This window comes from Falco cherrug, chromosome 5 (assembly GCF_023634085.1).
Source record: "Falco cherrug isolate bFalChe1 chromosome 5, bFalChe1.pri, whole genome shotgun sequence".
Lineage (NCBI taxonomy): Eukaryota > Metazoa > Chordata > Aves > Falconiformes > Falconidae > Falco > Falco cherrug.
In genome coordinates, this window is record NC_073701.1 from 32,550,943 (window position 1) to 32,568,013 (window position 17,071).

The 17,071-nt window shown below is 43.6% G+C and overlaps 1 protein-coding gene across 1 annotated transcript; it reads left to right on the plus strand.

Moving 5' to 3' along the window:
* The first annotated feature begins 1,652 nt into the window (after positions 1–1,652).
* FBXO7 (F-box protein 7) lies at positions 1,653–12,656 on the plus strand. Its single transcript, XM_055712630.1, has 9 exons — positions 1,653–1,945; positions 3,520–3,808; positions 5,315–5,542; positions 6,946–7,087; positions 8,352–8,435; positions 9,550–9,642; positions 10,625–10,801; positions 11,479–11,516; positions 11,876–12,656. Exons 1-9 carry the CDS (start codon positions 1,824–1,826, stop codon positions 12,278–12,280), a joined length of 1,578 nt encoding a protein of 525 aa, XP_055568605.1. The 5' UTR covers positions 1,653–1,823; the 3' UTR covers positions 12,281–12,656.
* Positions 12,657–17,071: the final 4,415 nt, after the last annotated feature.

Sequence of the window (17,071 nt, forward strand, 5' to 3'; positions counted from 1 at the left end):
AGCAGGATGTCCATGGCCAGCGGAAAATGGTTATGATGTTGCGGCAGCAGCATGACTCACTTTGGATTCAACCCTCTTCAAGGGAGAGGAAAGCAAAGTTCTGACAGGGAAGGTGCTCCTGATCCCTCCTCATGTGTTCTCCTCCTTTCAATCCTCTTTGACCCTGCCTTTGCCACTTCCTTCCACTCTCATCCCCTTCTGTCGCAGCAACCTGCTGTTCTGGATTTATCCAGGATGTGGCCCCCTGAGATGGTGACTGCATAAGCACTTCTCAAAAAGGGGTAGTGGCAAACGGTGCAGTACGCTTCTCAGGAAATCATTTATTTTCATGCTTGCAGTTGAGGGCCTGGTATGTAACATCAAGCTGACTGTAATGGGCATCAGCTCTTCCATTTTTCAACGAGTGGTATTCCATTTCAGTAGTCTCTTTGCCTTTCCCTTTATAATCTTCATCAATACAATCCTTTCCACTGAGGAATTTATTGACATGTTGAAACCAGATGATGTTTGCCCTTCACTCTGAGATATATTTGACAGCAAACTCTAGAGTAAGGGAAATTTAGCAACCACATTTACTTGGGTTGGATGACCATGTTCAGATAGCATAAAGGAGATTTCATCTGTAGCCCAGAACAGAAGTTTTGAAGTTCCAGTCTCCTTCTTCTGACTGGCTCCATAGCTGTGGAAAGGACACAGATAGGATGAAGGGTGAAGCAATGTGAATGGTGCCATAATAAGCAGTTCTACTTGGTGGCAGCTGTGCAAGCTAGGTCTTTCAAGCTCACTTTACCTATTATTTTAGGGCTATATTCTTAGAAAGTAACCCAGTTTTCCTGTACCTCATACTTCTATTATCCATGCAGAAGTGATGTAACTAAATATTATTAGAAAAACAGACAAGATGATCTGAGAATAAGCATTGCTTGAAAGTTACCTCTTGATTCACTGTTGTCTGAAATTTAATGTTAAAGTAAAAACTTGAATAAACTGTGCTTGTTACGTTTTTCCCCAATTGACATTACACTTCTGCAAAGTGTGTATTTCTAGATGAAGCTGCATGTGTTTTGGAAAAGATCCAAGATCTTTTTTCCAAGTATGACAGATAAGGGCTAACTAAAGCCCGTAACCTTAAGTTTGTGCCGCTTTCTACTTTTGCTGTGATCATTCAGTTCAGTAGCCCCCCTTAAAATACCGTGTTTCTTTATAAAACTAGACGCTTTCGGGGGCAGTGTCCTCCTTCAGCCCTTCCCCTAGCATATTTCTATGAACTTTGTCAACAGCAAAACGTCCAGCCATCACCAGGCTCTCCTCGGCGGTTTTGTTTTTAAGGTAACATCTAAACCGGTGTGACACTGAAGGGGAGCGAGAAGAGCGGCCCAGCCCTCCCCTCCGCACGGCAGCCGGCGCGATCCGTCACTGCTGCCAGTGGCTTATCGCCTCCCAGGCGCGGCGGGGACCAGCCGCTGAGGGGGACAGGCCACAGCTGAGGGACAGCAGCAGAGGCGACCAGCGAGCGCCACCCGCCCGCCAGCCCTCTGCCACGTTGGGGGGGGGAGGGTGTGTCCGGCTCCCGCCGGCGCATGCGCGGGCCCAGCGCGAACGCCCAATCATCGATGCCGCCGCGTGGCAAGCCGAGGCATCGATCAGCCGGCGCGCGGGGGTAACGCCACGGGCCGCGGGGGCGGGGCCGAGCGGGCTGAGGCGGTGCCGCGCCAACCAAAACAACGACACACCCCGGCAGCCCTTGCGGTCGTTCGCCGCCGCCACCTTCACCGCCGCCCGGCGGGGCCCGCTCGGGGCGCAGGCGACCCGCCGCCGCCGCCATGAAGCTTCGTGTGCGGGTGCAGAAGCGAACGGCGCCCCTGGAGGTGCAGGGGGCGGAGCCAACGCTTGGGGAGCTGCGCGCGCAGCTGCGCCGGGCCCTGCTGCCCGCCTGGGGATACAGGTAGCGTGCGGAGCGAACCATCGCGGAGGGGTGTGGGGGGGCGGCGACGGCGGCAGCGCGCGCCGGGGCTTGGGCCAGCGGGGCCGTACCACGCGGTGCGCGGAGAGGGGTGGGGCGGCCCAGCCTATCCCCCCCCACCCCGCCAGCTCCCCCGTGGCGGTGCTGCTGCCCCCTGCGGGGCGCGCGGCGGCGGTGCCGGGGCCGCTGCGGGCGGGGAAGGGGCGGGGGGGGCCGGCCGGGGCCCTTCCTCCTCTGGCCGAGCCGAGGGGCGCCGAGGGCGGGCGCCGAGCGGAGGGGGCAGAGCGGCCGCGGGGCGGGGGCGCCGAGCTGCGCTGCGGGCCGAGGCCGGCGGTGCGGGGGCTGGTAGGCCCGCGGGCACGGGCGCTGTCGCCCGGGGCTGGGCGGCCCCAGCGGCGGGTAAGGGGTTGCCGCCGGGGCTTGGCCCGGTCGGCGGGGGCACGCTGCCGAGGCTCTCGCAGGGCTGGGCAGGGGCTGCCGCGGAGCCGCTCCCCGCCACAGGCCCCGCGGCAGCGCCGGGGCCGGGAGCCGCGTCCCGACGGCCCGGGAGCGGCTGTGCGTCCCGGCTGGTCCCGCAGGGCCGGGGGTGACGCTGCCGGGGAGCGCGCAGCTGAGAGATACGGGTTGCGGCCCTGCCGGAGCGGACTTGAGTTTCCGTGTGGTGTCACGAAAATGGCCGTAGGGTGCCAGGCTTACAGTTTTTCAGGCTTATTAGAAAACCTCTGGGTGTAAATTTCATAAACGTTTTATCTACGAGGAACTCCTGGCAGCCTTTACAGGAGGGTGACGTCTGCAAAACCGATTTAGGAAGCGCCTGCAGAAGGGGCTCGTTTTCTGCTGGTGGCTGGAGGGTTTGTACCGACAGACCCGTACCTGGGTACCAGTATTGATGCCTCACTGGCGGAGCGCCCGCCTGGAGCGCCGGGCCGTGCTGCGGGGCCCTGCCGGCAGCAGACACCTGAAGCCCGTGCTTGACTTGCCACCGTGGGTTTGCCCTACAGCTGATACTGGATAGCTGCTCCCATGCTACCCAGTTTAATTTCCTTTTATTTTTTTTAGTAAGCGCTTGCCCTGAAGCATCTTTTCTTAATACCCTCATTTGCAACTAGCATTCTGTAAGGCAGCTGCTGACTTTTTGAAATTAATGTTTTGCTTAATGAGAAAGCAAGATGGTTGAGTTTGGAGCACTATCTTGTTTTTAAGTAATCTCAGGCGGTAGTTCATTTCAAGCTTGTTTTGCTAGGTGTGGCATCTTTTAATTTGGAGGGTACTTGTTAGCTTTCCTTCGTAATTGTTTTATGAGCAATTACTGGAAATGAAGTTATACCTATAGGCAGCTATGGCTACTTAAAATGTACTTGGAGAGAAATATGGGGGAAATAATTTTGTACCATATTTTTCTTCTCGCTATCCATGTAATATGTAGCTAGTTATTAATGGATTAAAACCCATGGCATGGTGTTATTGTATATGCAGTAAGCATTTCTAACTATACCTCTGTGTGCAGTGACCCAGATGCAGCCAGCCTTGCTTCCTTACTTTTTTTTGTTTTGCAGTTCTGATACAGAGTTTTCAATAACACTGAACAGAAGAGATCCTCTCACAGAAGATCAGAAGACCTTAGCTTCATATGGGATTGTTCCTGGTGATTTGATATGCTTATTACTACAAGAGGCAGATGGACAACCCCAGCTACCTCCTCCTACTGCTCCCCCACTTCAGAATGGTCATGAGCCATCCACCTTGATCCCCAATGAAACTCAGGCCAACAGTCCAAAAGAAGGGCAAAATGAACAATCTGACAACCAGAAAGCTCAGGTGGAAGTTCAGAAGAGTGGAGAGAGGGTAAGTACATGAGAATTGCCCTGCACAACACAAGGCAAAAAAAAGAAGGTATCTTGTTGAGTCAGTTGCTGTACTATATATTAGAGAATCTCTTCAGAATATTTGGCTACTTATACTTGTCTAATATGGAGCCAGTTATTTGGGTGGAAATTTGGCTCTATTCATTGCATATTAGTTATGACACAGAAGTTAGTTCAGAGACCCTGAGATGTTTCATGTCTGACATTTTTACAGGTTTGAATGTTTTTGGTGGAACATGCATTTTTAGTAAGGAAGTTAGGATTATGTTTCTTACTGGAATCATTTTCCTGGAGAAGACAACACTGAGGCTAGGTGGTGGACAAATGGAACAGGCACTGTCTGTTGGAAACACCACTCACAAGATGAGCACACGATTCCTTTCTAATGAGTTATAACACTGCTCTGTGATTCAGGTGGCCTGCCATAGAGTGAGACCTGTCTTGTGCATGGAGGTTGTGTTGCTCTGGTAGCTCCTGCCTCATGCTTCATTGATGTACATCTGTAAGATCCCATATGCTTCATGCAGCTAATAGGCACATTTTTTGCATGTTACTCAGTGGTTTGTTTTCTGTATGACAGTACATGCAATAGTTACGTAGCTAATGGCTCCCACCAGCCACTGGGCCCTGAGGTGAATGGAGTCTCCCTGGAGAAGACAACTGCAGGTACAGCGTAGTGCCATGGTCTATCTCATAATATGATCCTGTCCTTTTTAGGCAGGAGCTTGAGAAGCTGGGAAAAAATTGTCTTCCAACATTCTTTTGAAGCAAGTAGTTTTTTGCTTTGGAACTGATTTCAAGTACAAAATGTTTCTTAATGTAACCTTTTTATGAGGAAAATGGGCAAGTGGTCTCTTAAAAATACTAATTTAACGTATGAAAGTTAAGATTTAGGATAAAAAGGGTTGTGAGAAATGTGAGAAAATGTAGCTGGACTGTTGTCTCTTTGATACTTGTCAGGAGCGATAATCCTTACATGGTGCTGCGGGCACGCAGGCTCCTTATGTCTGTCAGTTAGACTGTAGTAAGCTGTGCTGAAGTATCTGTTTCGTATCTGTTTAATATTCTAAGGCAAGTTGAAAGATTCTCACACCTTCCTCCAAAATTGTAGTGAAAGATGGCAAGAAAATTTCTAAGCAACTAAGTGTCATTGGAGAAGAGCTCTAGGAGTCTGAAAATCTTATGTTTAACTGGGGCTATGTACATTGCTGTTAATGAGAGAAAAGGAGTTCCAAGGGTGGGTGGCGCTGCCAGCCTCATACAAAATGTAAGGGTGTCTTGTGCCATTGGACGTGGATGTTGGGGAGAACTAGCTACAGCTCTTTTAGACTCTTCCCCCTGCTCCTTTCCTGACCCTTCCCGTACATAAATCTGCTTATAGTTTTCATTCACTACTTTTTCCTTTTTTTTAATGTGTCTTTGAGTAGTTTTATTTATGTAGAGGCATAATTTTATGAACAAAAGTATGTTTTGCTTTCCCTTGAAGGCAGGATCCAGCCTAGAATTTCCTTCTGAGTTAGTCCCAGAAGATGTTGACCTGGAAGAAGGTACAGGTTCCTATCCTTCTGAACCCATGCTGTGCAGTGAAGCTGCTGATGGTGAAATACCACATTCCTTAGAGATGCTCTACCTTTCTGCTGAGTGTACCAGTGCCACTGATGCCTTGATTGTGCTAGTACATCTTCTCATGATGGAGACAGGCTATGTACCTCAGGTAGGTGCACAAACAAGCAGGAAACTTCTTGGTCAGTATGAGAAATCTGTGGGATACCATGGGAATGTGTGATACAAGATGCATCTGAAGCTCCATTTCTGCCTTTCTGTATGTCAGTCAGCAGCAGGGGCTGCTGAGGTGTCAGCTGCTTTAATTTCCCTGACCAGTAAGCCTTAAGGCTAAAGACTAGAGCAGCTTTCAGGTGTGAGAGAAGAGGTCTGTCCCTATGTTTCTTTCAGGCCTCAGCGTCACTGGGACCCAGCTGATAACCTGTTTCTGCTTTATACTGTTGAGCTTGTGTAGACATGTAGCACTTCTGTGTAGATTGTAGCATTTTTTTTGAAGTGCTGCCTTAAGCATCAGCATCATCTCGATGGTATCCTGTTCAAATGGTGGTTGAAAAGGTGTAGTCTGCCAGAATATTGTCTCCCATTCCATATTAACTTCAGCTGTGTTAAATTAGGCTTTGGTTCCACTAACCCACAGAAGTATTGTACTTGAGCACCTATGGCAGTACTTCTGTACAATGTACGAATTCACCTTTTCCCCTTAGATTTTCAAGATTTGCATTGCATGTTTATGGATAAGTGGCTGAACATGTCAGAAAAGGCTTGATCTCAGAGGAGGCATTCAAATTCTCATGGTTTTTCTTGCGGTGAGGCTAACTAAGCCTGTGTAGGGGGTTGGTTAAATGTCCAATTACCCGATACCAGTTTAATTCATCTGTTCAGTTAGTTGTGTGCCCATAGCCTGAAATACTATCTGAAGAATACATTTGCCACTGGGAAGAAAGTTTATGTCAGTGAGTAGGCTTGGAAGTAGGGAAGATGATTGCTGTGCAGATTTAAGAGGGAAAAAAAGTCTGCTTGTACTTGTGGTTATGTTGTATTCCCCTCTGGGGTTTCATCTGACCCTCTTTATACTGAAATTGAAAGGAAAAACTGTTAGTCGACTCAGATTTTTGAATTAATTTCAAGCTATGATTCTTCAAGACCTGTCAGACATTGCAAGTTCACAGAAAAGGTGCAATAAGATGTTTTTTGTGCAGCAGATTAACGTACATGCAAGAGTTGTCAGAATGCTGGAATGGATGTCAGAACGAAGTACGTGTCTCAGAGAAACGGGTGTGAACGCTCACTGAACGACCTTTCCTGTCATACTGGAACAGGACAAGGCATCACTAAATTTCACCTTAGATTTGCTGTTAGTCTTGGGGAAGATACTATATAATCAGGCAATTATAGTCTGTGTCATAATGTGCATTGGGACTTAACTAAGAGTTGAATCGCAGGCATCATTCTGGCATTCCCTAACTTTTGAGCTTCTTTTTTTTTTATGTTTTCACCCCTTAGTCTTGGTACATTGCTAAAGTATGGCAGTGTGTTATCTCTTTGCATTTTTAGGGGACAGAAGCCAAGGCAGTATCTATGCCAGAGAAATGGAGAGGAAACGGTGTTTATAAGCTACAGTATACACATCCCCTTTGTGAAGAAGGTTCTGCTGGTTTGACTTGTGTGCCTTTGGGAGATCTTGTTGTTATTAATGGTAAGTTATACAGTTTCTATCCTGGATGCACATTGGTAAATATCACCGTTGTTTAGCAAGAGAAAACTTAAATGTGCTTTTGTGCACTTGGTTTAGAGCTGCACCCTGATTATCCAGGTTGTTGAGGTGCAAGAGATCCCACTTCCTGATGCTGAATATTCTTGGCATTCCCTGTCTCTGTATTAACTATTTCTCTCCCTTTAATCATAACAGATGAATCCTTAGGGGGTTCAGCTGGCCTTTTCATTGCGATGTTGTAGAAATCTGTTTCTTATCTCATTTCATAGAAACTTTGGTATACATTGTCAAACATTAGAAGAAGTAGATTTGCTCCAGCTACAATATTTTTGTCCTGTCTCATGTTCTTTGCAAGACTTATAAACAACATTCAGACTATGTATTCTTTAGCTTTAATGTATAATCTTTCCGAAGATTATAAATTATAATCTTATATATATGATATATATGTAATATTATAAAGCTATCAGTTTAACCATGGTCTCAAAATTGTATTTAGTTTAAGCTATTTGGTCCAGAAAATTTAGGGAAGTCTTAATTTTTTTTGAAGCAACTTCCAAATCACTTGATTTTTTTTTTTTTTTTAGTTTCTTTTGTTTGTCTTTTTTGCTTGTGTTTTTTTCTGTTTTTCATGTGTTCTTCAGCACTTGAGCAGTTTCACATTTTTGCAGAACCAATAGTAAATTAGGACTTGATTCTAATTTCAGGATGTCTTTGATTAAAAAAATTATATTTATTTGTAAAAAACTTGTTACTGATTATGCCAATTTGTATAAGCACATATGTTTTCTCAGAACATATACACATTCTGATCAAATGTTTTAATCGAGTCATGTTATGGTTAGATTTAGGCCAGTGTTACAACTGGCATGCATATTGTGTTCATATAGTAAGCTTGTTGAATCTTTCTCTAGTTAATATTTCTTTAATGACTGTGTTGTAGTAATGGCTCTCTGTATACCTCTCTTAGCTGTGTTACATCTCTTTCCATGTGACAGAATTGCTGAAGGCAATGCTTGGTTTCTGTCACCAAGGTCTTTGTTCATTCCTTGCTATTTTAAGTTCCATTTTATTTTTCTGAAATTTTTATTTGTCTAGCTGCTTGCTATAGTTGAGTCTTTTCCTTGAGGGGTTCTGGTAAGGGAGGAAAGTGAAACCTCTGAAGGGTAAGGCAGTAATGAAGTGGTCTTTGTTATCTCTCAATGTGTTCTAAATTTTGAAATGTCTTTTTTTGTTTTATTTGCAGCAACATTAAAAATCAACAAAGAGATTAAAGGTGTTAAGAGAATACAACTATTGCCAGCATCGTTTGTTTGCTTTCAGGAGCCAGGTATGATTGAGCTATGATACTTCATAGCAGTAAACTGAAAAAGAAGTGACACAGTGGGTAAGGATATACTTCAGCAGAATGTTTAATAGGTACAGAATAGCAGAAAGAATAAAAATGTTGTTACCATTTTGGTTAGTCATAGCTTTGAGGTGAAAGGCATTTGGAGTGTAGCCATTTACTCACATTTTGTTGTTAAAACAATTTGAATTTCTTGGATTGACAGTTGAAGGGAAGAACCTTGCAAAGCCCGAGTCATCCTTTCACCCGTATGCTTGTTATTTATGAGGTCCTGAGCGTGTGTGTGAATCTCTGGGGCAGCAATGCTGCGTTATAGCCCCTTTCTGTCTGGCAGTTCAGGACTTCGGAAGCTGATGGTACCTACACTGTTGTTGTGGCACTGTAACTGTTACATTCTTTTTGTCAGAAAATGTGTGCTGACCACATAGCTCTCTCCAGAATGCCAAAATTAGAAGGAAAACTAAGGTGGGGGAGAAGACAAGGGCAGATAGATGTGGATCCTTGTGAGCACAGACCTGACTAGCCTTTTGTTCTGTGAAGTAAATGGACTATTTTGTCAGCAGTTCAGGCTGACTCAGTGTCTGGGTAGCCCCAGTCACTGATGTACAAGTCTAGTTGAAAGGCTTTAGAAGAATTAAATGAGCACTGAAATGTGTCCAATACAATGTCAAGAGCCTTCTGGCTCCCCTTTCTGCAGAGAACAGAATGGAAAAACATTTCTGTCAGAAAGTTGAATATTGCAGGCGTTTACAACATAGGTGCGTGCTACACATTAGCTTTGAAATCTGGCAAAGGAAGCTCTGACAGCTTGAGAGTCAGTTTGTTTGTGAAGAATTCAAGTGTTTCTCTTAATGGTGCTTTTTAAGGCCAGAGGAAAGCCTAGGCTGGCCACGGAACTGCTCTGTAGTTGTTGATCAATTACTTACTGCATGATTGTTACACTCTGAACAGCTGAAATGGCTAAATGGCTGAAAAGCTGCTCCAATCAAGATTACAAGCAGATTTAAATTCCGTGTTTAAGAAAATCATAATTCTTCTGCTCTGACATAATTTTTGCATTTATGAATTCAAGCTTTTTACCTCTCTTCTTTGATAGAAAAAGTTGCAGGTGTTTACAGAGACTTGCAGAAATTATCCCGTCTCTTTAAAGACCAGCTGGTTTACTCTCTTCTGGCTGCTGCCCGACAAGGTGAGAGAAAATATTTACAATTAAGAGATGGTACTTCATTTTTGAGGATGGAAGAAAGGGGGGTTCTGTCTGAAGCCTTGAAGGGAAAGTGTAAGAAACAGCTGTTCAGTGATGGATATATAAAGAATAAGCATAAAGTAATTTATACATTCTAAAGGAATGATATTAATCTTTGTAGCTTAGAAAATGTTAATATAATGATAATTTCCTGGTTTAAATTTTTGATTGCTGTAGTGTCACAGAAGAGACTGGAGTAGCTGTTTTCCACATTTAGTGATGAGAAGATCATACCACAATAATTTTGTGGCAGTAATTTTGTAGTTTTGATCCATTTCTTTGTCAAAGCAGAAAAATTTATAGAGCATCATATTTGGAAGTCTAACCCCAAGAATGATCTTCTCACTGACTGGTCATTGAGGGCTTGGAAAGGATGGAGGAAGTAACCCAAGCTGGCGTTTGTGAGGCAGTAGGAAGCCAGGCTTTCTCTGCATAGATATTGCCATAAAAGGTCTCAGCTTTATTTTCTGAAGACTATTCAGTAGAATTCCCTCTAGATTTCAGTGCAGGAAGGTTTTATGTGAAGCATGTGCTCTGTATTTAATGTGGTTTTTGTGGGCTTGTGAAATTTGGCACGTGGTGGTGAGTTGGGTTTTTTTTTTTACCTATTCTTTTGTTCTGTAGCCTATAAACATAGTTAGGTGCGTGGAATGTTTCTTAGGCTTAGTAGCCAATATCGGTCAGTATAAAGTGTCATTTGCCCTGTTTTGTGCACTCTAAATATACTTAAGAGTTGCAAGAAATGTGTTTTATAAGAAGTCACGTCACAGTACTTTCTGAGAGAAGTGGTGTAACTCAGACATCAAAGGGAAATGATTTAAGGGAAAGGTTATAATGTCCGTCCTTTCTTTTAGGATTTCTAGAGAGAGAGTAAACTGCACCACTTAAGTAATGCTGTAATGCTTCTATTTTCTCCACTTTGTAGCTCTGAACTTGCCAGATGTGTTTGGGTTAGTGGTCCTTCCTCTGGAGCTCAAGCTTCGGATTTTCAGACTTCTGGATGTCCGTTCACTCATCTCTCTTTCTGCTGTTTGCCATGATCTTTACACAGCTTCAAATGACCAGCTTCTGTGGAGGTTTATCTATCTGCGAGATTTCCGAGGTAGTGTTGAGACACATGTTTTTTCTAGTTACATTCTGATGTGAACAGAGGGATTAGGTCTGGCAGATTCTGATAAGGTGCTCCTCAGGCAACTACTTCTGATTTTTTTTTAAAACACTTTCATTTGTGATGTTAACCAGTACAGTTGGGTCAGGTATAATTCTGGTGGATGCAGTTTTCTGCCAGGAAAATGGTTGACAAGTCTGCTGAGCCATTACTGATGGACCACATAGTTCTTCCCATTGTGTGGGGCAGACTTCCCTTGTTTTCATGTTTCCCTGGCTACCTTGGTGTGCCAGCCATTACAGATATTAGGAATCGGAGGAGAGATACTCCTGCTGTAATTTCTCACAAGAGATTGAAGAAATAAGGTGATCAAGGGAAGTGCAGTGAGAAGTTGGAGATGGGGACAGTGTTTCAGGGATTTCTCTACTAGAGTCACTTTTGGAGATGACGCTTTACATAGAATGGGTGTGCAAGTAGATTACCTGTTGGATGGTCCTGGAGATTTAAGTTGTTTAGCATGCATTATCTTTATGAAAAATGTATTGACCAAAAGTGTTTTCTCATCTCTTGCTTTTTCTGCAAGTTTTGACTAAACTGTGGGCATCTGTGGCATGAATGCCATTTAATAATAAAATAGATTGCTCCTCTTAATTTTTTGTTTCTCTTTGTAGATCCTATTGCAAGGCCCCGTGACACAGACTGGAAAGAAGTAGGTGGTGCTTTTATTTTAGTCTCCACAGGCTAAGTTGAAAATAAAGCATAGACTTTGGGAGGCAGTAAATTTTAATTAATTTTTAGTCTTAAAAGTGTGGTGTTCTGTGTACACATGCAGAGTTTGGTCAGAGTAGGAGAAAACGGCATCAAAAGTTAAATGTGCATACCCAGATCATGGGTCAGAGGTCTTCCAGAGACACTGCTTGCTCTTTGGCAGACAGGGGAGCTGCTGTTGGGGGTTTTCAGGCTGGTGAGGAGTGTTTTTGTGAGAAGTGCTGCAGAACTGAATGCAACTGCTGAACCTGGAGCACAGAGCACTTAGAGAGCTTTAAAATGCTTTGTTTCTGTCTGCAGCTATACAAGAAGAAGTTGAAACAGAAGAAGGAAGCCCTGAGATGGAGGCACATGATGTTTCTGCCCCCTACACCTCATCCAATCCCCTTTCATCCCAACCCGTTCTATCCTAATCCCTTTCCTCCCAACCCATTCCCATCAAACCCAATCTATCCCCCAGTGATCATTGGTGGAGAGTATGATGAGAGACCAACACTTCCATATGTTGGAGACCCAATTAACTCACTCATTCCTGGCCCAGGAGAAGCACCAGGGCAGTTTCCTCCATTCAGACCACATTTTGACCCAATTGGTTCCTTGCCAGGAGCAAACCCTACACTTCCAGGACGAGCTGGTCCCAATGACAGGTTTCCACCTAGACCCAGCCGGGGCCGCCCCACGGACATTCGCCGTGCGTTCATTTGATTGCTGCGTTTTCCTTCAGTGAGTTTTCTAGTCCCTGAGCTTGCTTTCTAACTGCAGGAGGTTGCAAATCCTAGGCACTAACATCTGCCTTCTCTTGTGATTGTGGCAAGAACATGTGTGCATGGTAATGTTTCAGCCACAAAGGCTGGGTTTGTTTTATGCTCTGGTAGTAACTGTACTGGCTGGCACTAAGGTCGATTTTGCAAAAAAGAGCTACAATTTAGAACAGTTTGTTCTGCTACCTGTCCCGTCCCGTGTCCCCCCTGCCCTGCCCCCACCCCTCTTGCCCTTACTCATCTGTGAAGTGCTAGTTGGAGACCGGAAGGACACTGGCCAAATATTTGCTGCATCTGATAAAGAGCACTTTAAATACAAATATACTTGTCTGTCTTATTTGAAGAGTTTTATTAAGTTGTCAGGAAAAATGATGTTTAAAATCTACCTGGCTAATAATCTTTATTAACAAAAATGTCTACTGTGTTCCATGTATAACAGATACTACCACTGTTACAGTAGATAGGCGTTCATGGAAATTTTCAAAGATGACATTTCCTTTTTCCTTCAATGTTTTATTAGGTAAAAAGCATTTTTGTATTTAATTGTTACTTAATACACAAAGAATACAGGGAAGGGATTTTCTTTACAGTGGAAATATTAGAACACAAATCAATTAGTTTTACAAACAACTGAGTAGAGTCATGCTACAGTGCAACTTGGAAGTCTGAACAGAAGCAGAGCAATTTCACAGAGAACCAGCAGCAAAACTTTTGTCTTTCTCCTTGACTTTACAAATAAGGAGCTGTAGTACATGGCTGCATTTACTGTGTGTGAACTAAAACTGGTGCAAACGTCTTTCCTCCTGCCTAAAGTAAGGAATTAAATAGGTTAACCTGTTTGCAGTGGAAATCGGACTGCAGCAGGATAAGCAGAAAGAAGTCATTTCACTGCAGTAAATTCTATTTAATTCTGTTACTTAAGTATCAAAATATATCTTGCCAAGAGGAAGTGTGTCGTAGCATGTTATGAGCACCTTTCAAGAGTTGTCTTATTAACTAATCAGCAATTAACAAGACCACTGTTAAAGTCTCCTGATGAGATCTGCAGACTGATGCTGGAACTCAATTAAAGGAAGACTGGAATGACTAAACTTTGCTAGAACTATTAAGTTATTACATATTTTTTAAAGATGTATTGATCTCAGTGTTTATAGATATAAATAGTACTGATGACTTGTCACAACTGATACTATTTCTAAAATATTTTTGAAATTCAAGCAGTGGAAATGGAATGAGATTTCCTGTTAAATACAAAGTATTTAATCAGTAATACTTACGTGCTTTTTCAGGTGATATTTCAGTGATTCATCTTGTTTTGTATAAAATCAGCTGACTTCAGTAGGGACAGGAAGTTTTGCCATTAACACTGGTGGAAGTAAAATATAATGCTTTATTTTGCTGTAAAAAGTTGTATTGCTTCTTTCTTTCCTTTCCTGCTTTACAGCAGTGGCATACCAGTGCAAATCCTGCCGTAATTAAACACCTAAAAGTATGCATTTACAGAGTCTGGGAATAGTGGTTTCCCGTTAATACCAAGAATAGCCTTAATTTTTAACATTTGCGTGCAGTGGTTAAATTGCTTTGTTCCAACAGAATTTTCACTTAAGTGTGTAGTCAGGTCTCTTTAAAACTTACAGTGATTCTTTATGTTCCACTGACTAAAACGGAAAAGGGAAATCTACAGTGGGTTGGCCTTTTTTGTCGTTGCAATGAGTTTTTCAGAAATGCATACGTAATATTCAGATAAGCTTATACAACTTCAATGGATAAAATGATTTGTAGTTTACTCTCTTCACTTTTTTCAAGCTGTTTCTGGGAACGATGATCTCTGTGTGCCTAAGTTACGTTTGTGGTGCCAGTAGTAGTGGCGTTACCAGTGCCTTGGTGACAATCACGTTGCTTGCTCTGCTGGTACGCCCCGTGCTGCTCCGGAGTTGGGTCCTTTCTGCTGTGAAGACAACCTTGTCACACACAGCCAGGCTGATGCCACAGGTTCTGTTCATCCTGCATTTTGTCATTGGAATGTTCGTTTTGAAGAAACTCGCTCAGCCTTTTTACAGATGCACCACTAAGTGATCTGAAGATACTCCTCCTCTCTCTTCGTTGTTCCTTCACATTTGTAGTAAAGGTCTTGTAAGCCAAAGATAAAGGAACTTGACTTACCCTGAACTGTCGTGTTCCCTAAAGAGCAGTTCCATTTATTCATAAAACAGGATATGAAATAAGAGTATCTTGGGACCAACAGTATAAAACGAGAAGACAAACCCAGGGGAAATACTTGAAAACTAGCTGCCTATTTTATTTGCCAGCTTGTAAGTCACGTATGTGTGTCGGTGCCATTTGTGAACTCTTACAGAAGAGAAATAACGTGATGAAATGCCTGAAGATGGGCATTTTTTACCTGTTCTGTTCATCTGTGTCCAGCACTGTTAGGCTTGTACTAACAATCAGTTGGAAATAAGGAGTTACTGTCTTTGGCTCTTTTATTTATTTTTATCTTACTCATGAATCTTAAGCCAACAAGATGAAGTAGCTGGGTCATATGCAGGGTGTAAGGTCTTACGTACCTGCCTGTGACTGGTGAAAGAAGAAAATACCGCTGTAGTTATGAGGACTGCCATTCTTCTGAACCTTAGCTTTTTAGAAGACTTCTGGTTGCATGGGAACATCGGTGACATCCCTCTTCAAATACCACACCTAGATACTACAAGAAAGCCAAGGTGTTTCCCAGCTTGTAGCTAAACAGAAAAATGTAAACTAATTTTTCAAGTGGTGGATGTGAGTGAGTGTCACAGCTGTGTCCCAGCTCCTTCTTGGACTTGGATCCAAACACACAAATCTGTTCACGTTTCCTGGCTTCCCTGTGGAAAAAAATCGAAGCATGCGGGACTAAAGGGAAGCTCTGACCAGGTGCTTGATTTCACAGCTGTGTGAGAAAGATCCTAAGGCATGCTGTGGGGCACGTCTGCCCCGTGGTTTAAATGTAACTGCTATTCACCAGCTTTCCTGTTGCTGTCTCACTTGCCTGAACTCCAGCTGTTTTCTTTGGGTACCTAAATACCTCTTGGGTATACCTTAGTTTCCCATCCATATAAGTGGAGACTATACCCCGTGCATTCCCTCTTGTGCTTCGTTAGATTGTAGGGATTTCAGAATAGAAACCCTGCATCGAAGGTGACAGCCTAAATACATGATGATGTATTTTTGAATCTGCTAGCCACAGCATCTAGTATGTGAGCATCATAGTTGTAAATTGAAACGTACTGTTGGAACATTTATAGTACACAGTATAGAGTTCCATCATTTTAACTTAGGAAATGGAGCTGGTGTTTTTATTAAAGCACTTCTGCGGATAGAATTGAAGATGATTTTCAGGAACTACAGGAGTAACCTAGTTAAGCAACAGGCACTCTCAGCTTGTACTTGTTTTTGCAGGTTGGAGCTAGGAGATGCCATTCTGTTTGCTTCTCCCTTGAAAGGTGACATGTGGGAGTGCAGGCGAGTGAAGATATCAGTCACTGCTGGGTATCAAGCCAGCAGTGCTACCCGGTTCTTGGTCACCGGAGGACAGCCCTGCTGTGTTCAAATGCAGCATCAGCAAATGATCTGACCGTTGTGGTTTCAGTGATGAACTGGGGTTAATTTATGGGGCCATGCTGTACTAGTCACTAGTTACTTATTTTTGATATAGGTTCTGTTGGTAAGAGAGACATAAAGACATTTGGGGGATAGAGCAATTGAGGATTCTGGCAGTAAACTTTTATTTCTGTCTTTGCATCTCTGGTGACCATTTAGTAGGGAAAGGCTTAAACTGCTGAGGGAAGTGTTAGAGAAGGAAATCCTCTCCCACCAGCGTTGCATTACCTCTTCTCCATATAGTGGAGCCTATTAATCTGCTATTGTTCTTGCCAGTGGGACAGTGCTTGCTCAAGGCCATTTGTCACTCTTTTATTGCTCCTGGAGACTGCAAAACAGGAGGGTCTGTTTTTTTTTTTTTTCTCAGAGGATGGCATCTGATGATGATGCTACATTGTAAACAGCTTAGCAAACCTGGAAGCACAACACAGAACTGAGCGGGGGGAGGAGTGGGGTGGGAAGAAGATATAAATCATCAGGGAATAGGGTGATTCTACAATACTAGACTTAAGGTATAAATCATTGATCCAGATGAGCCTCTTGAGAGCTTCCCAACCTGGAAAAGCTGTGCTGTTACTCTCCTGACAGTGCACAGGTCACAAAAGCCATTATGTGTGTAAAGGGCCTGCTTAGGGGTGGGCCATGCAAGGTCCAGATGACTGCGTTGGATTTAGATGTTCATTACAGGTGCTATGCAGGAAGGAATTCCTTGTTTGGCTTTATTCCTACCAGTGAATCATAAGATCCAAGATGGCAAATGTTGCTGCTGATTTGCTGCTTTGGGGATCTTCCCTGTTTAAGTTGCAGCAAAGAACCATGCCGTTGGCTCAAATGTTTTCGTAACTTGCTGGCCTTCCTGCCTCCTGGACATTCCTAAGTGTTATCAAGGTGAAATTGCTAAGGGAAGCACAAGGCAAAAGTCTGGCCTTGGAGCTGTATGCGTGGTTTGTGACTGAAGTTGAGGAGGTGGCATGGGGACTGCACCTGAATTAGGCGTGTTATAAATAGAACTAGCACAGTGCAAGGGGTAGGTTCTTAGCTGGTAGAAATAACCATATATAGCTGTTGATTTACCCACTGTAAATGTAGCTGTTGTAAT